Source organism: Myxocyprinus asiaticus, chromosome 25 (genome assembly GCF_019703515.2).
Source record: "Myxocyprinus asiaticus isolate MX2 ecotype Aquarium Trade chromosome 25, UBuf_Myxa_2, whole genome shotgun sequence".
Taxonomy (NCBI): domain Eukaryota; kingdom Metazoa; phylum Chordata; class Actinopteri; order Cypriniformes; family Catostomidae; genus Myxocyprinus; species Myxocyprinus asiaticus.
In genome coordinates, this window is record NC_059368.1 from 2,912,188 (window position 1) to 2,932,995 (window position 20,808).

Sequence of the window (20,808 nt, forward strand, 5' to 3'; positions counted from 1 at the left end):
CCACACTTTTTCCTTCCACTCAACTTTCTGTTAACATGCTTGGATACAGCACTCTGTGAACAGCCAGCTTCTTTGGCAATGAATGTTTGTGGCTTACCCTCCTTGTGAAGGGTGTCAATGATTGTCTTCTGGACAACTGTCAGATCAGCAGTCTTCCCCATGATTGTGTAGCCTAGTGAACCAAACTGAGAGACCATTTTGAAGGCTCAGGAAACCTTTGCAGGTGTTTTGAGTTGATTAGCTGATTGGCATGTCACCATATTCTAATTTGTTGAGATAGTGAATTGGTGGGTTTTTGTTAAATGTGAGCCAAAATCATCACAATTAAAAGAACCAAAGACTTAAACTACTTCAGTCTGTGTGCACTGAATTTATTTAATACACGAGTTTCACAATTTGAGTTGAATTACTGAAATAAATTAACTTTTCCACGACATTCTAATTTATTGAGATGCACCTGTATGACAGTAATTGTATTTGGTGGCTAAATATTTAATGCATTATTTACATACTTTGCTATAACAGCTAAAATTTGTCTTAACCTTAGTCTCCCAGTCTTGGCTGGTTTTTGCTAAGACCAGCCAACCAGCTTAGTATGGTGTAGGATATTTTCGGATATATACTGTGAAGCTGAAGATGTTTTTTTTTTGTTGTTGTTGTTGTTGTTGTTTTTAATGGTAATTCACATACTCCCATTTGTGTTAATTCTTTTAATATTTTTATAACTTCAATAATATTCCAAAAGGTAGAAAATAGTCATTATAAGTCCAAACTTTTGACTGGTAGTGTATAAAATAAATAGTGATTTGATTAGAAAAAAAAAATTAACTTGAAGTTACACCGCCGCACTAGAGGGGCGCTATTAACCGCTTCTACCTGAAAATCTGCAAACAGAAGCACCGAACAAATTTCAAAATAAAGGTCCGTGACAAAGAATAATTAACAGCCCCCGCCCACACAACGACAGTTTACCTGCTCAAAGGTGCTACGACATCTTTCACACAATACACGATTCAAATATTTACCGAAGCCCTGCAACAACACACCTGTGTGAAAATTATACGGATACGTGTAGGCGTGTCTCCCTTCACAACCGGAAGCGGTGTAGTGTGCGTGAACACGTCAGTTCAGAGGAACCCGAGAGTGAAATAGGCCGAGAAGTTTCACCTCAGAAACACACTTGATTTTTCCGGACTCTGGATATTGATCATATTCTGACTGTCCGAAGGGTTTATCGATACATGTTCGGAGTCGGCGCTGGAGGGCGTTTGGAGAAGTCTCCGCGGGTGTTTTAGGGAGTTTTGAACAGGCGGCAGCTGCTGCTGGTGGAAAATGCCTCTGTTTCCATGGAGGTACTGAAACATGATGCTCAAAAATTACAGTTACAGTTAAATGTTATATTGGCAACATCACTATAACATTTAATGTACTATTATAAACATTACAGTCACATTTGAATGTAACGTCAAATTTATCATATGAATGTAAAATTCCAAACATTACAATCACATTTAACGTAACATTTCAAGCATCACAGTCACATTTAATGTAATATTGTAAAAATTACAGTCACATTTTTATGTAACATGTCAAATATCTCATATAAATGTAACATTTCAAGCATCACATTTAATATAACAGTTCATTTCAAACTTCACAATCACATTTAATGTAATATTATATTTCAAACAATCACAGTCAGTCACATTTAAATGTATCATACAAAACATCACAGTTGCATTGAATTGTAACATGTCCAACATCACAAGCACATTTAAACATAACATTGAAAACATAAGTCAAATTTCAATGCAACATTTTCAATCAGTCGCATTTCATTGTAACATTTCAAACATCTCAGTTATGTCTGAAATGTTACATTTAAATGGGACTGTGATTTTTGAAATATTACACTGAAATGTGACTGATGTTGTAACATTTCCATCATTTCAATCTTATTTAAATGTAACATTTTAGCATCACAGTCACTTTTAAGTGTGTCATATAAAACATCAGTGGCATTCAGTTGTAACATTTCCAACATCACAATCACATTTAATGTAATATTTCAAACATTACAATCACACTTCAGTATAACATTTGAACATCACAGTTGCATTGAATTGTGACATTTCAAACATCACAATCACATTTAATATAACATTTAATTCCAAACATCACAACCACATTTCATGTAATATTATATTTCAAACATCACAGTCAGTTACATTTAAATGTATCATACAAAACATCACAGTTGCATTGAATTGTAACATGTCCAACATCACAAGCACATTTAATGTATCAGATAAAACATTACAGTGGCATTCGATTTTAACATTTCCAACATCACAATCACACTTCAGTTTAACATTTGAACATCACAGTTGCATTGAATTGTGACATTTCAAACATCACAGTCACATTTAATATAACATTTAATTCCAAACATCATAATCACATTTCTTGTAATATTATATTTCAAACATCACAGTCAGTTACATTTAAATGTATCATACAAAACATCACAGTTGCATTGAATTATAACATTTACAATATCACAAGGACATTTAAACATAACATTGAAAACATCAGTCACATTTCAATGCAACATTTCCATATCAGTCACATTTCAGTGTAACATTGTAAACATCACAATCACACTTCGTTGTACCATTTTAAGCATCACAGTCACATTTAAATGTAACATTTCAATCATCACAGTTATGTTTGAAATGTTACATTTAAATGGGACTGTAATGTTCGAAATATTGCACTGTAATGTAACTGATGTTGTAACATTTCCATCATTTCAATCTTATTTAAATGTAACATTTCAAACATCACAGTCACATTTAAATATAACAAGCATCATTGTCACAACTGTAATGTCAACCATTCATGCAGAAAAAAACAAAATTTTGAATTTTTTGTTACATTTTGAAATGACTTTGACAGTGAGTGTTAATGATCTGTTTTGTTTAGTTGGCATGTCTTGATTTGTTGATGTGTAAAATCATAAGTTAGTGGGAGCCAATAATCTTGTTTTGCTGGTCTTTCATTTAGTCTCAGTTTGGGAGGTACAACTGGATTTGATTTAGCTGTTACTTGATGCCTTCCTTCATCTGTCATCTTGGATATAAACTGTAATCATCCAAGTTTGTGCATTGATTGTTTATAATAATTTAAAATAGTTAATTATGTCCTATAATAAGACTAGAATCTAAATGTGAGTTTTAGGTTAACAAATACCTGTTTGGTGACTCTAGTTTTAGAGTTTGAGAAAGACTTTTTGGCAACCCAATAAGTGCAATTCAAATGCTCTGAACATTTTTGTATAGCACACATTACTTCTTTAATAAGGCGTTGAACTAGTTCTAATAGTCTGTGGTGTCAGGTAACACAGGCACACACTAGGGAATTTTGCTGGAATAAGGGTGAGTTTGTGGAGTATTACCTGGCACTGGTGCTGTCGTGGTGTGAATGGTTTGAAGCTCCGTGCACAAAGAGGTTCTGTTGGAATTGGATCAGACTCCTGGGAGGAAACCTGCTGAATTCCAGGAATGCCCACAACACACAGGAATGTTCTGTGACGGGGCACAAAATTATAAAACAAACATCATCATATTGCACCACAGTCTAAGCAATTTGTCAGTGGGATTGTTGCATTTAGACAAGGCTCATTTGCAGGTATGCCAGGCACCTTGATGTGCATCGGCTATTTAGTGAACGTCTTTTTAGTGAACATAATGAAATGGTTTGACAAGTACAGTTTTCTCAACTTATTTGTTTTCCTTGTCTTTTTTTGTGTGTCAGTTTTTATTGTTATTTCTATAAGATATAACAAAAGTCACATGGAGGAGATTTTCTGAAGCCAAGATAACAAAAGCTTTAAATCCATTGCAAACAACATACTAGGAGTGGGTTTTAATTTAAAGCACCTCGAACTGAATGGGATATTTACCCATCATACAAATGAAGGTTAAAGTGCAGTTTTCTTACCCGTGTTGACACATTTCCTATTGAAACAGGAAGTGAGTGTGGAACACATTGAAGCTCTCGTCCCTTTTTTATGCTTTTATTTTGATTTCAAACCTGTACAGGGGATGTTGCAAGAAGCCAAACAACAGACAGAGAGGATAAAATTAAAAAGGATACAATGATTTGCTAATGGTTAGCAGGTGGTATTAAGGGGAGGGACATTCTCATATTAGAGAGTATTTTATTGGCCCAAATTTTGTGCAAGATGATGTCATCAATATTTTTGGTCTGTTTTCCTGGCAGAAAGTACGTGTTATTTTTGCTGAAAGTTAATTTATTAATGCATAGTTGAGTTTTTTTTAGGAGTGCACTTGCCAATAGATGGTCTCAAAGCTAACAGACAAGAACTAAAAACCACAAAACTTCAAATTTGATTTCATGGGGTAATTAAGCAATTAAGACTTCTCTGCCTGGCATCATACTTCATGGAATGTCTTTTCAAGTAAGTTGTCAAAAAAGTAGGTGGTGATGTACAATTTTAAATTTTAGGGGATACTATATCCTAAAATATCTAACCGTTAAAACCCTTTTTTTCTGTTTCAGTGTATGGTTTGGTGTGGTGGTAAGTTTTTTGCCTGCTGTGCTTGCGGAAGCTGAGGATGCTTCGCTGTTGGGCGGCTGGCAGGACGTTTGGCTCTTCCGTTTGTTTCTCAATGTTTTGGGCTACGCCACCATCATCATCCCTGGATATTTCCTCATCAGCTACTTCAAACGGATCAACTATCTAGAAACAGGTTTGTTGAAGTAACCCACCTTGAGCTCACTTCTACTGTCATTTCTAGACCTTAACAGGGGCATATTCTACTCTTTTGTAGCATTTCTTGTCATAATTTAGATGCTTGCAATGAAACAGGCTGTTTTTGCTACTGTACCTTTAAGACTATATACAGTATATGAAGGTAATGTCATGCATATCGAAGTAGTTCATCAGGGCGGGGCAAGTTGCTGAATACCGAATAGTTGATGTGTTTAAAAAATTTGTCATTGCATAATGTGTTCTGTTTTACTACTATTTTTAAAACAAAGTATACATTAGATATACACTCTTTAATGTCCAAAAAGCAAGGAAAATCCTGTTTTCCATGATATGTGTCTTTTAAAATCATCTGCACATTATTTGACGCAATCAGTATTGTTGCAAATTCAAACTCAACTTAGTTGTTCAAACTCTGATTTTTTGCATTACGTTCTTGGTACACCTAACATACCACTCTTGTTTCTGTAGGTCGTGGTCTATGTTTTCCTTTCATAAAGACCTGTGTGTTTGGAAACGAGTCTAAGACAGGACTGTTGGATGACGTGTCATCGTCACCCAGAAATGAAGCTGAATCCAGTTCATCAGCTCGACAGGCCATCAAGTTGATTTTCTGTGCAGCTGGACTCCAGGTAACTGTCCCTGTATTAAATTGCTGAATGCACTGATTAATCGACACAACACTGAATAATTTAACTGGAGGTTCAGTACTGTTGTGTTTCAAGTTATTATTCTTTATATAACTGTAATAATGTTTGCAATATTAACATTTTCAGGTTGCAAATCCAATAAAACAAACTAGTTTAAAAATCAGACCCTTGATCAATGTGCTTTTTTGATTTCTGGAGTGCATTTACTGTGCTAGGTTTGCAGCTTTGTTTCGCTTGGTGTTTTGTTTGGCTTTGTTTTGATTGCCGCTTTGTTTTGGTTTTGCTTCTTGTTTTGCTTGGTGTTTTTGTTTTGTTACTTTTTGTTTTGCTTGACATTTTGGTTTTTATTTCTGATTTGCTTTTAGTTTAGTTTTGTTTTTGCACTTTGTTTAGTGTTTTGTTTTGGTTTTTGCTTGGTGTTTTTTTTAATTTTTTATATTTGTGTAGAGCCGAGGAGGGCGGGGCCGGGCTGGAATGAGACACACCCGGTCCCCAATCAGCCTGATGGGGCGCGCGAGGGATAAAGGCGGCCGGGGACGATAGTTCGAGAGAGAGAGAATTACAGACAGCTGTACTGTGTGTTTATAGTTATGTGTTTTGTTTAAAGTTGTTTATTAAATTATTATTTAAATTGTCAAGCCGGTTCTCGCCGCCTCCTTTCCACTGAACCCCCTTACACTGGTGCCGAAACCCGGGAAGGAGGAGGGATTCCCGTCGCAGAGTCCTCGACACTGCCGTCCACCCAGGGGAGCGCCGCTGCCGTCCGACGGGGGACGGAGTAGCCCGACCACCCGGACGCGGGGAACGGCCGCCGTCCGCGAGGCGAGTGGGGACGGGACTCCCCGACCACCTGGAGCGAGGCGAGAACCGGCTTAACAATTTAAATAATAATTTAATAAACAACTCAAACAAAAAACACACAACTTTAAACACACTGTACAGCTGCCTGTCATTGATTGAGTTTCTCAGCATCACAAACTGCATACAGTATGTAAAGAAATGCAAAGAAACTCAATCATACATTGTAATGTGCTGCTGAAAAGATAAAAGGTTCCCCGATTTCTGATATAAATATCTTTTAATATCTTAATTTTCAGGTCCAATAATATATAAATATAAATTCATGAAATATATACACTTAATTTGGATCGAGAGATACGGGGGAGTGACTTGATTGCATCAGAGGTGTCACATTACTCGCAGCTGATTGGATCAGCATCAGTTTGCGATCTGTAACCCAAAATAAAACCTGCTCCGGAGCAGGATAGCCTTGTAACGTAAGTTGCTATGGCAATGAACACCGGTAAAAACCAGTCCAACTTCTTGAGCCCGAAAAACCATAGTTTACTCTTTTCTTAAAAAAAAAAAACAAAAAGGGGCAAAAAAACCGTGGTCAAAGTGATGCACTTACAATGGAAGTCAATGGGGCCCATTTTTGGAGGGTGTAAAGGCAGAAATGTGAAGCTTATAATTTTATAAAAGCACTTACAATGATTCTCCTATTAAAACTAATGTATTATTTGAGCTATAAAGTTGTTTAAATCGTCATTTTTACAGTCGTTTTAGGGTTTGTTGACTACATTGTCATGGTAACAAAGTTGTAAAATTGGCCATAACTTTACACAGAAAAGGTTATTAAGTGATTTTATCACACTAAAATCATGTTTACACACATATTGTTTATGTCTTGTGGCTATACTTTTGAACTTACTTAATACTTAAGTATTTTAATGTTTACAGATTGACCCCATTGACTTCCATTGCAAGTGCCTCACTGGAACACCGATTTCTGTTTTTTTTTTTTTTTTTTTTTTTTTTAAGAAAAGGAGGAACTAGTCGAAATATTTTATTTGTGGTGATCAGTATTATGACACAAATGCTGTCGCTTGAGCTTAACTTGTATTGAACCTGGAACATTTGTTTAAGGTTTGGTTTTGTTTTGCTTGGCATTTTCTTTTAATCTGCTTTTTGTTTCACTTGGTATTCTTTATTTCTGTTTTGCTTTTTGTTTCACTTGGTATTCTTTATTTCTGTTTTGCTTTTTGTTTCACTTGGTATTCTTTATTTCTGTTTTGCTTTTTGTTTTGCTTGGTGTGTTTTTTTATTTTTGCTCAGCTTAAAGTTTTGCTTTGTTTAAGTTTTGTTTTGTTTTTGTTTTGCTTGCCGTTTTAAGTTTGTTTTGCTTTGTGTTTTTATATATATATTTTAGTTTTTTGCTTTTTATTTTGCCTGGTCTTTTGTTTTATGTTTCGCTTGGTTTTTTGGTTTGAATTTGTTTTTCTTGGCATTTTTGTTTTGGTTTGTTTTGCTTTTCGTTTTTATTTAAGTTTTGATTGGTGTTTTGGATTTGTTACTTTTTGTTTTGCTTGACATTTTGTTTTTTATTTCTGATTTGCTTTTACTTTAGTTTTGTTTTTGCACTTTGCTTTTAGTGTTTTGTTTTGGTTTTGCTTGGTGTTTTTTTTATTTTTTATATTTGTTTTGCTTTTTTTGCCTGTGGCCTGTTACATGAAGCTATTTGAATAAACTCCAAGTTTAAGAGTAAGTTTCAGGTTGACAAACCAAATCAGTTTAGATCGGTTTCCATTGTAAGTGTCTCACTAGAATACAGATTTCTGCTTTTATTTTTTTATTTTTTTTTAAAGAAAAGGAGGAACTAGTCGCAATATTTTATTTGTGGTAATCAGTATTATGACACACATGCTGTCGATTGAGCTTTTTGACTTGCTTGGTGTTTTTGTTTTGGTTTGTTTGCCTTCTTTTGTTTTTTGTTTGTTTTTTGAGCCATTTATGGTACCTCTTTGTTAATAAACTGCATGCACGAGACACAGTGACACAGTGTCCCAACTAGCCACAACCACAATAAGTGATGCGCAACAAAATATTTTGTTGCTCACTTGGTTTATTTACCGTTCACATTGCACTCTTTAGCCACGGCCATAGTGAAATTCTCATTGTTCCAAAATCCTGCTACATTTCTGTTCAATATTAAATGTACGGAAACGTTATTTAATGCTGAAGTGTTTAATTTCTGCACTTCTATCATCACCAAACAGAATTAAAAAAAGAAACATGTTTTCAAACAGCCCTGTCTGCCGTTGAGTAAACAAACCCCAAACTCATGCCATTGGTTGGGGCAGTGTTGCTGTGTTGGGCTGGACGGGCCGCACAATACAAAGCAAACAGAGCAATTTTATAGTGCCAAAGAAACATTGTTTACAGTTTTCAATAAAATTAACTTATGAATGCCTTACAGCTGTCTCTGCATTTTAAGCTGGGATTGGAGAAAGTATTTTAACATCAGAAACACACTTCAACTTTAACGATGGAACGTTTTTGGGTCGTGCCTATTTAGGACATGGTGTAACATCTAACAATCTGCTCTCTCATGTTCAAGTTATTTTCAGAAGTAAGACTGTAACACTCACTGTGCTCTGTCTAACTCTTCAGGTGTCGTACCTGACATGGGGCGTTCTTCAAGAACGAGTGATGACACGCTCTTATGGCGCCACAGAGGTTGAAGGTAGCGGTGAGCGCTTCAAAGACTCACAGTTTCTGGTCTTCATGAACCGTATTCTGGCGTTGACAGTGTCTGGACTGTGCTGCATTGTATTTAAACAGCCTCGCCATGGTGCGCCGATGTACAAATACTCCTTTGCTTCGCTCTCGAACATTCTCAGCAGCTGGTGCCAATATGAAGCACTCAAATACATCAGTTTTCCGACACAGGTAAACACTTTTAAATCACATTCTGGGTCAATTTGTGGCTTTGTGGAAGCAGATGATAACATAGCCTACATATTTGTTCATTTTATATGATATTATCTGTGTAAGATTTCTAAATCGAGGAACATATACAGTTGATGTCAGAAGTTTACATTCACTTAGGTTGAAGTCATTAAAACTCATTTTTGAACAACTCCACATATTTCATATTAGCAAACCATAGTTTTGGAAAGTAATTTAGGGCATCTACTTTGTGCATGACACAAGTAATTTTTCCAACAATTGTTTACAGACCGATTGTTTCACTTTTAATTGACTATATCACAATTCTAGTGGGTCAGAAGTTTACATACTCTAAGATAACTGTGCCTTTAAGCAGCTTGGAAAATTCCAGAAAATGATGTCAAGTAGGCAATTAGCCAATTATCTTCTGATTGGCTGATTGGAGTCAACTGGAGGTGTACATGTGGATGTATTTTAAGGCCTACTTTCAAACTCAGTGCCTCTTTGCTTGACATCATGAAAAATCAAAAGAAATCAGCCAAAAAAAAATGTGGACCTCCACAAATCTAGATCATCCTTGGGAGCAATTTCCAAACACCTGAAGGTACCACGTTCATCTGTACAAACAATAGTACAAAAGTATAAACACCATGGGATCACGCAGCCATCATACCGCTCAGGAAGGAGATGCATTTTATCTCCTAGAGATGAACGTAGTTTGGTGCGAAAAGTGCAAATCAATCCCAGAACAACAGCAAAGGACCTTGTGAAGATGCTGGAGGAAACAGGCAGACAGGTATCTATATCCACAGTAAAACGAGTCCTATATTTACATTTACATTTATGCATTTGGCAGACGCTTTTTATCCTAAGCGACTTACAGTGCCCTTATTACAGGGACAATCCCCCTGGAGCAACTTGGAGTTAAGTGCCTTGCTCAAGGACACAATGGTGGTGGTTGTGGGGATTGAACCAACAACCTTTTGCTTACCAGTTCAGTGCTTTAGTCCACTACTCCACCACCACTCCACCATTGGACATAACCTGAAAGGCTGCTCAGCAAGGAAGAAGCCACTGCTCCAAAACAGCCATAAAAAAGCCAGACTACATTTTGCAAGTGCACATGAGGACAAAGATCTTACTTTTTGGAGAAATGTCCTCTGGTTGGATGAAACAAAAATGTAACTGTTTGTTTGGCCATAATGACCATCGTTATGTTTGGAGGAAAAAGGGTGAGGCTTACAAGCCGAAGAACACCATCCCAACTGTGAAGCATGGGGGTGGCAGCATCATGTTGTGGGGGTGCTTTGCTGCAGGAGGGACTGGTGCACTTCACAAAATAGATGACATCATGAGGAAGGAAAATTATGTGGATATATTGAAGCAACATCTCAAGACATCAGCCAGGAAGTTAAAGCTCGGTCGCAAATAGGTCTTCCAATTGGACAATGACCCCAAGCTTACCTCTAAAGTTGTGGCAAAATGGCTTAAGGACAACAAAGTCAAGGTATTGGAGTGGCCATCACAAAGCCCTGACCTCAATCCGATAGGACATTTGTGGGCAGAACTGAAAAAGCATGTGCGAGCAAGGACTCAGTTACACCAGTTCTGTCTGGAGGAATGGGACAAAATTCCAGCAACTTATTGTGAGAAGCTTGTGGAAGGCTACCCAAAACATTTAATCCAAGTTAAACAATTTAAAGGCAATGCTGCCAAATACTAACAAAGTGTATGTAAACTTCTGACCCACTGGGAATGTGATGAAAGAAATAAAAGCTGAAATAAATCATTCTCTCTACTATTATTCTGACATTTCACATTCTTAAAATAAAGTAGTGATCCTAACTGACCTAAGACAGGGAACGTTTTCTACGATTAAATGTCATGAATTGTGAAAAAGTGAGTTTAAATGTATTTGGCTTAGGTATATGTAATATATATCTTCTGACTTCAACTGTAGGTATCAGCCAATATCCGTGTTTTTTTAATATCAGATTTGGTTTGATTTGGCCATTTTTTGGAAACAGATCATTTCAGGGCTTACTTTTCCCAAGTCAAACAGTATACTGTTTTATTTTATGCAATACCTCCAAAGAAAATGATCAATTATCCATCTTTTGTGCTGCACCAGGTGTTGGCCAAAGCTTCTAAGGTGATACCCGTGATGCTGATGGGCAAGATTGTCTCACACAAAAGCTATGAATACTGGGAGTATTTCACTGCTGTCCTGATCTCAGTGGGCGTCAGCATGTTCCTGCTGTCCAGCTCCACCAACAAACATCCGTCCACCGTTACCACCTTCTCGGGCGTCATCATCCTGGGCGGATACATCGTTTTCGACAGCTTTACCTCCAACTGGCAGGACAACCTCTTCAAATACAAGATGTCGTCTGTCCAGATGATGTTTGGCGTTAACCTCTTCTCTTGTCTCTTCACTGTCGGCTCTCTCCTGGAGCAAGGCGCCTTCTTCGATTCCCTAGCGTTCATGGCACGTCACTCAGAGTTCGCTTTCCATGCCGTTTTGCTGTCCGCTTGCTCGGCGTGTGGTCAACTGTTCATCTACTATACCATCGCGCAATTCGGAGCGGCTATCTTCACGATAATCATGACTCTACGCCAGGCCTTCGCTATCCTTTTGTCCTGCTTCATCTACGGTCATGCCGTCACCATGGTGGGCGGCTTCGGCGTGGCCGTGGTCTTCCTCGCCCTTTTCCTCCGCGTCTACGCCCGTAGTCGCATGAAGAAGGCTAGCAAGCGAGCGACGCATACGCCAGTTCTTAAAGTTTAGTGGAACAAATGCCGAAAAATTGAACGTGTACAGAGACCACATTTTCGTGGTTTGCTTTTCTTTTGTGTACTCCCAAACTTTGTGGGTTTGTATTATGTAAGGTCAAACGGTACAGAAAGTGATTCTTTATTTTAAAGGGATTTTGGATTTTTTGTATGTGCGTGTTACTGAACGTTTAATGACTTGATGAGCCGTTGAGTGTAAACGGACTTCAGCGAAAGAGTGCTGAGCCTTTGATATCTTTGTAATTTGGTACTGAAATACGTCACGCTTTTAGTTTTTCTATTTCAATTTTGCTTTATGAAATTATTCGAAGAAATTTCTATTTTCAAGAAGAGTACAAAGTGTTGTGGTGGAGATGCCTTACGAGTGTCAGTGCCATTTGTCAAGTTATTCCCCTTGTTATATTATATTCCCAATATGAGTGAATCTTTTGAAAACATGACCGGGTGATATTTCACCCTAAAATCAAAAGAAAAACAAACTTATATTTTGCTTTAAGAAAATTAATCCTATTTTTAGGTCCATTAAGATTTTTTTGCATTGTGACTGTGCATGTTTTTTACATCGCGTTATGGTAATGAGAATTTTGAGGGGAAAATGTTGCTTAATTGTCAAGAAAATTTGGAAAAAAATATAATTTCAAATTTTTTTCCTTTTGATTTGTGGGGTGAAATATGAAGTGGACATGTTCTTGATGGTTTTATAAATGAATTTATGAACGAGTGAATTGTCCGGGTCATATTTCACCCCAAAATCAAAAAGGGAATTGTATTTTGCAGAAATAAAAAAACTTCAAAATGGTCATAAAAAATTGGCTTTATTTTCTTTATGTAAAATATATATTTTTCTGAGATATGACCTGGATTTGTTCTTAACAGTTTTTGTGAGATTCACTGGTAATCAAACTTAATTTGGCAGCTGGTAAATGAAAATGGAGCTGCTCCTAATGAAAATGTTGAAAGATTTATTATCTAATTTTTGACCCTCATATTTCTGCTGTCAAACGAGAGGTTATGTTGGCCACACAGTGTATCCTGAATATCACTGGTCAGAGTAAAACACGTGCTTAAGAGACGATGATTGGACATGTGAAGAGTTTGTATTGGCAGATCCACTGGGGTTTGTGTCTCATAAAATTATTGTACAGTGTTTTTTCTCTGTCAGATCTGCATCAAAAATGTCATTATAAATGTATTATAAGAGCCTGAAAGGGAAGCTCCATATTTATTTTTATCAATTATCTACCATTAAAATATGTTCAGAAAGGAGTAGACAGCCACATGGTTAATACCAAGTCAGCAAGCCAGTTTTACTATGTGTTTGACACGTCTGTTTATTTTTAGGGTTCGGTAGTAAGTGATTTGAGCAAATTTGCTTTCAAGCCTCTTTTTACTGGCGTAATACTAATTGCATCCGCCGGTTTAATTATATTGTGAGAACATCGACGGATGTATTGCAGTCTCACTCAATTTCATGAATTCATCTGTACTTATCCCCCGTACCTAAAACAAAAAGTATGTTTTGCTTTTTCACGTTTTAATTGAACTTTTTGTTAATTTGTTTTTTTGTTTTTGTTTTTTGTATTTCTCCTTAAGAAAATTTAAAAGGACTCTAACCTTTAATCCTTACTGATAATCATTAGATATTTTTGTGGGTCAAGCTGATTTGTTTTTTTTTTTTTTTTTTTCTGTTTTTAATTATTTTGTTTTACTATTTTTGTTTTATTTTCTTTCTTTTTTTATTATTATTATTGTTATGATTTGATTTGCATGTGCAATAATAATAATCAGACTTTATTATTTTTTGAACATGTTTTATTTATATATATATTATATGTTAAAAGCAGCAACACATTTTGTCTGGATGCTGGTACTGAAAACTGTGTGTTCATTGTGATCACGACTCATTGATGAAACACTCAGTAGAGGTCGTCCGACAGTGGATTTTGCCAATACGATAACTAAACTGGTGAGAAAGGGCAATAACCGATTAATCGGCCAATTGTTTTAAAAATCCATTTATAGAATATAGTAAAAAATATATATAATTCTTTCCTTACTGTGACGGGCACAGACAAAGAGCCCTAAATGAATAAAATCCCAGATGCAGTTTATTGTTCAACCAAAATAAAAAATAATAATAATAAAGATTTCATGCATAACGCGGGACTTTTAAGTATAAGCAAGCCCGAAATACAGCGGGGACTCTTATTTTGTAATGGTGAAAAAACTATCGGCAACTATCACCATAGATTTTGCAGATAATGATAGTTACAGAAAGCAACTATCGGCACCGATTAATCGGTAAAACCGATATATCGGTCTTCCTGTACACTGTTTTTGAACACAGCTGAGCATGAGACAAAATTCAATATTTGAACATTTAGTGCAAAGCCTGGTCGACCCATTTGAGGAAGAGGTGTTTGTTTAGTGTATATATATATATATATATATATATATATATATATATACAGTATATGTGTGTTTATATGTAGGTGAAATCTCTTTGCAAACTCTTTTGTCCTGAAATAACATCCATTGATATGTTAGAGAATTATTTTTTAACACTGATCTGGACTAATATAAACCAACACTATGGCAAAAGACAGTTTGCAACTAGACGTTTTAGTCAAAATTTGCAATACAATCCTCCCCTCTGTTGGTAAATGATTGGAAGAGCATTACTAGGTGAATTTAGCAAAAACAGGGCCATTGAGGGGGACGTGTTCTTGACAGGTTTTGATTCAAGCTATATTCTGAAATGTTCATTTTTCGTAACACCCTCTGAATATTATGGAGGTCTTCATAAATCATTTGTTTGTCTGATCACTCATCAGATATTAGTGTTATTCATTGTCATTTAAATGTTGACATTCGTTTGGAAAGGCAGATGTGAATGACTTGTGGTGAGCATCAGGATATGCTACCTAACTAATGTAGTCTTATTAACGTTTTGTAGGGTTTATTGTTTATACATTAGATTAAATTAATTTGATCACATGACTAAACTGTCTGATTTGTGTTTTATCCTCATTTGTTTTCATATATGGGTAAAGTGCATCATTAGACAATTGTTTCCATTTACTGCTGTTTGTTGTTTTGTTTCTTTGTACTGAGTTCATGTTCTGTCTGTATGGTACCAGCACTGTTATACAGTTAGATGTTATGTTTCATGTAATGAATGAAGAATCTCTTGAGCTTGTCTGCTGTTTGGTGTATTTATAATAAAGGATTAGTTCAGGCCACATGCTAAACTTATTTTGCAATGAAAGAGTTGTACAAGATAATATATTACCTAATAGGATGTATAAAAGCAATTACGCCTGGAGAGGCAGTGTTTCCTGCACCACTGTTCAAATGTTCAGCACCACGGCAAAAGAAACAATATTTATAAAAGAGTTGTAAGCATGCTGTTTGAATTGAATATGATTAGATGAAAGCAGTGTGTACCTCGAAAAATACCAAAACCACCACTTCTTTGATTTTGTTGTGTACGTTGGCTGATATCAATAATAAATATGCCACTCTAGATTACTATAGTCAAATTCACAAAAAAATTAATGAACTGAAATGCACACACAAAAAAATGGTTCTTTGAATGAATCATTCCAAATGACTCCCATGAACCGGTTCTTTGGATCATTCTAAATGACTCTTATGAACTGGTTTGAATCAGTGAAGGACAAACACGCAACATGAGACTAGTATAGCCATTTGGAATGATTCATTAGAATGATTCATGAAAAAATGACTCTGGTTCCGGTTGAATGAACCGGAACACAAACAAATAAACTGGTTCTTTGAATAAATAATTCCAAATGACTCCCATGAAGCGGTTCTTTGATTGAATCATTCCAAATGGTTCTTATGAACTGGTTCATTGTATGAACCATGCAAACAACTCACCAACTCACAAGGTATCGGTTTGAATCAGTGAAGGACAAAAACGCAGCGTGAGACTGGTATAGCCATTTGGAATGATTCATGAACAAATGACTCCGGTTCCGGTTGAATGAACCGGAACACAAACAAATAAACTGGTTCTTTGAATAAATAATTCCAAATGACTCCCATGAAGCGGTTCTTTGATTGAATCATTCCAAATGGTTCTTATGAACTGGTTCATTGTATGAACCATGCAAAACAACTCACAAGGTATCGGTTTGAGTCAGTGAAGGACAAAAACGCAGCGTGAGACTGGTATAGCTATTTGGAATGATTAATTAGAATCATTCATGAACAAATGACTCCGGTTCCAGTTGAATGAACTGGAACATGAACAAATAAACCGGTTCTTTGAATAAATCATTCCAAATGACTCCTATGAACCAATTCTTGGATTGAATCATTCCAAATGGTTCTTATGAACTGGTTCATTGTATGAACCATGCAAAACAACTCACCAACACACAAGGTATCGGTTTGAATCAGTGAAGGACAAACACGCAACATGAGACTAGTATAGCCATTTGGAATGATTCATTAGAATGATTCATGAACAAAAAACTCTGTTTCTGGTTGAATGAACCGGAACATGAACAAATAAACTGGTTCTTTGATTGAATCATTCCAAATGGCTCTTATAAACTGGTTAATTGTATGAACCATGCAAAACAATTCACCAACTCACAAGGTATCGGTTTGAACCAGTGAAGGACAAACACGCAACATGAGACTAGTATAGACATTTGGAATGATTCATTAGAATGATTCATGAACAAATGACTCCAGTTCCGGTTGAATGAACCGGAACACAAACAAATAAACCGGTTCTTTGAATAAATAATTCCAAATGACTCCCATGAAGCGGTTCTTTGACTGAATCATTCCAAATGGTTCTTATGAACTGGTTCATTGTATGAACCATGCAAAACATTTCACCAACTCACAAGGTAACGGTTCGAATCAGTGAAGGACAAAAACGCGGCGTGAGACTAGTATAGCCATTTGGAATGATTCATTAGAATGATTCATGAACAAATGACTCTGGTTCCGGTTGAATGAACCGGAACACAAACAAATAAACCGGTTCTTTGAATAAATAATTCCAAATGACTCCCATGAAACGGTTCTTTGATTGAATCATTCCAAATGGCTCTTATAAACTGGTTAATTGTATGAACCATGCAAAACAACTCACCAACTCACAAGGTATCGGTTTGAATCAGTGAAGGACAAACACGCAACATGAGACTAGTATAGACATTTGGAATGATTCATTAGAATGATTCATGAACAAATGACCCTTGTTCCTGTTGAATGAACCGCAACACAAGCAAATAAACTGGTTCTTTGTATGAATCATACGAAACAACTCACCAACTCATGAGGTATCTGTTTGAATCAGTGAAGGACAAACATGCAACGTGAGGCTAGAATTGCCATTTGGAATAATTCATGAACAAATTACTGGTTCTTTGAATTGGTTCTATCTATCTATCTATCTGTCTGTCTATCTGTATGTCTGTCTGTCAACAAATAAGTACCACCATGGTTTATGAAGATGATGTCATGCTAATGTTTGTTATATATATATATATATATATTTACATTGGTAATACTTTTTTCCTTTCCTCAACAATGCAGCTGATAGTACAATGCTAGGCCTAAAATTTAAAGTGCCATGGAGTGCTATAGTATTATTACTTATTATTATCACTGGCCCCTGGTATCACCACCACAGTACTATTTTATTATGGTATGACAATGCTACACTTCCCAAAAATAAAACTAATACACTGCAGAGAACTGATTTAATAAAAACCTGTTTAACTTTACAGCCATGTTCAGTCAGCTCTGAGAAATCACGAGTTGTGTCTCACAGCATCATGCATCTGTGCTACTTTACAGAGCGGAATACACTTGCAGCCGAGATCCAAAAATGATCAGTATCTTTGTGGTCTCACCCCACACACAGTCTCTCTCAATGACTCGATGTGAATCTTGTAGTAAGACGCCCACGTGGACAGATGACTTTATCAGACATCCCTTAGTGTCACCTGGACTGAAATGAATGTTAACCCCCTCCTCAGCAATGTCATTTTACTGCCAGACATGTGACTTAGAAGAAAACGAGATGCAATGACTTAGTGTTTTGACCCATTCAGAGTAAGAACCGAAAAGGTTAAACATTTCCTTAATACCATATTACGCGAAAAAGAGACAAACACGGTCTTTAATGCACTCATCTCTGACCGTTTTCATCTTTAATAAAGCAGGTCAGACCAGTTCCAATAAGGCCCACGATAAGTTCCCAATAAGCACATTTTGGAAGCACTGATTAACCTTTTCTACTGGTGGAAGTGAAACTGAATGTAAAGACACAATATATTGACATGTTTACATGATATTTATTATTTGAAGACATACAAGGGAGAATTTTACAAAAACTGTAAAGAAATGTCCAGGTCATATATATTTGTTCTGATTTATGCTATATGTGAAGGCTGGGCAAATCCAAACCTTAATTTTTCTTTATGCAATATTTATTTATTTTTCTAGGGTGAAATAGTCTAGACATTTCTTTGTGAGAAAGTTTTAACATAAAGTCTAAGACAGAGACACTGTGTGGCCAAAGGGTGGATTGTTTTTTTCTTCCCACAGAAAGACATATCAATCTCCCAATATTATATTAGCTATTCCAAGCATGAACACGTTGACTGCATCTATTCGGCCTCACGTCGTTCCAAACACAAATGATTTTGTTTTCTTTCGTGGAACACAAAATAAGTAATTTACCTGAATGTCCAGACTGCTATTTTCCCCTACGTCGAATATACGTCTATCCTAAATTGAATGGACTTTTATTTACGTGCAGTGTATGAATTTTTGCAAAATCAGTAGGCCTAGTAACATTTGCATGTGAATTATTGCCTAAAAAAGCACATCATCACTCGTAGAAATAGCTACACATTCTTGATATAAAAAAAGGTAATTGTAGCTAGTAAAATACTTGATACCTGTAACTGCATTTTCAGTAGTAGAATATGAATGATCTGTCATCCACTCCTTTTCAAAACGCAATTACGGATATATAAAATAAATAAGCTGAAGTTCCAATTTCACAAATGAGCAATGCACGTCTTACTAATAAAAATGATCATTTTTGATAGCAGTAATTTGGTTTTCACTAGTGGCAATGTTCATTTCTGCACTGTAAAAGAAATTCTGTTCTTTTTACAAAAGAAAAAAAAAAAAAAAAAAAAAATGGCAGCTGTGGTTTCCAGAATAATTATGTTAAAAATACAGTAAAAATGTAAACAACTTTACAGAGCAACCTGTAAATTTTACAGTAATTTAGATGACCATAATGGCACTGTAAAAAATTTATTCTGTTAAATTTACAGTAAAAAGAAGTCATAAACTTGATATTAACCTTCTAAAACTATACAAATCTGCTGTTTACTTAATAAGGTATTGTTAATCACTGTAAATATTACAGAAGAGCATATGATTACATGACGTTCATCAATAGTGACTCTTCCAAGAGCAATGACCAACAAACATGTCGAAACAGTGCCCAGTGTCACTCACACAAACACTAAACACCATCAGGGTAACATGTGAAATTAAAATAATACAGTAAACATTAACTAAACTACATCGCATATAGAACAGATCACCCAAATGTACATAACTGATATTAAAAATAAGAAGAAACAAAACTATTCCCATAAAATATAGTGAAATATGATGGGTCATGCAGGGAATTCATTGCCCGATTATAGTTTTTTTACTGTAATTTTAACAATAATTTACTGTAAAAAGTACATGTACTCTCTTGATAAACATAATGTAAATTTTTACCATTAATTATTACAGGAAAATCATACTTTTTACATCTAATGTAATGTCAATGATTGTCTTCTGGACAACTGTCAGATCAGCAGTCTTCCCCATGACTGTGTTGCCTAGTGAACCAAACTGAGAGACCATTTTGAAGGCTCAGGAAACCTTTGCAGGTGTTTTGAGTTGATTAGCTGATTGGGATGTCAAAATATTCTAATTTGTTGAGATAGTGAATTGGTGGGTTTTTGTTAAATGTGAGCCAAAATCATCACAATTAAAAGAACCAAAGACTTAAACTACTTCAGTCTGTGTGCATTGAATTTATTTAATACACGAGTTTCACAATTTGAGTTGAATTACTGAAATAAATGAACTTTTCCACGACATTCTAATTTATTGAGATGCACCTGTATATACACACACAAATCACTCATTAAAAGCTGAAATTCTTGATAAAAAAAAAAAAAAAACGCATGTGTAGATTTAATATTGAATTTTTTGCAAATGCAAGTACTTGTCTTGACTGCTCATTTTAAAGATGTCCAGACAAGATTTTTAATAAAATGCAGAAATGTTACAATTGATAGTTTACATTTATTAACGCAACAATCCACATTTAAATATTAATACACAATATTTATATAAATCGGTTTCATTAAAAGCTGAAATTCTAGGAGAAAAAATAAATTTAACATGAAGTGTATATTTAATATTTCTTAAAGTGAAGCAGTCATTTTAAAATATGATTCATATTTTAAAAACCTTGTCCACCAAATCCAGAGTAACCAGTAATTGTGTTTATATATATATATATATAAAAAAAAAACCCTCAAGACTAAATACACAATTTTGAAATTATGGGAAATCCTGAGAAATCTCTCAAATTAGCCACCCCCCCAAAAAAACTAAGTTCTGTATTCGTGTTCAACGTGCAAGGAAAGTAATACCTTTTTACTAGATGGTAACACCACAGGAAGAAAACGTTATATAGGTTTGAAGACAAAATTACACTTCTACGAACTTGACACATTTCAAACTAGATTTCTAACAGATTAA

At 35.6% G+C, this 20,808-nt stretch overlaps 2 protein-coding genes across 3 annotated transcripts in view; both read left to right on the top strand.

The window, feature by feature from the left end:
* The window catches only part of LOC127416300 (RNA-binding protein 25-like), a 204,042-nt gene that overhangs the window by 147,247 nt on the left and 35,987 nt on the right, over positions 1-20,808 (top strand). The gene's annotated exons all lie outside the window — the stretch shown is intronic.
* On the top strand, positions 1,118-15,209 carry LOC127416324 (adenosine 3'-phospho 5'-phosphosulfate transporter 1-like). Of its 2 annotated transcripts, XM_051655622.1 has the most exons (6): positions 1,118-1,352; positions 4,345-4,483; positions 4,585-4,775; positions 5,267-5,427; positions 8,896-9,174; positions 11,306-15,209. In XM_051655622.1, the coding sequence occupies exons 2-6, from the start codon at positions 4,467-4,469 to the stop codon at positions 11,960-11,962; spliced, it is 1,305 nt and encodes a 434-aa protein (XP_051511582.1). In that variant the 5' UTR covers positions 1,118-1,352; positions 4,345-4,466; the 3' UTR covers positions 11,963-15,209. The 2 variants fall into 2 exon arrangements, with proteins under 2 accessions (XP_051511582.1, XP_051511581.1); XM_051655621.1 differs by lacking the exon at positions 4,345-4,483.

Excerpts from the sequence above, each read along its gene's own strand:
- LOC127416324 (XM_051655621.1), top strand. The coding sequence starts at position 1,333 with ATGCCTCTGTTTCCATGGAG. Across the intron at positions 1,353-4,584 it reads ATGCCTCTGTTTCCATGGAG|TGTATGGTTTGGTGTGGTGG; the intron begins GTACTGAAACAT and ends TTTCTGTTTCAG. Across the intron at positions 9,175-11,305 it reads ACATCAGTTTTCCGACACAG|GTGTTGGCCAAAGCTTCTAA; the intron begins GTAAACACTTTT and ends GTGCTGCACCAG.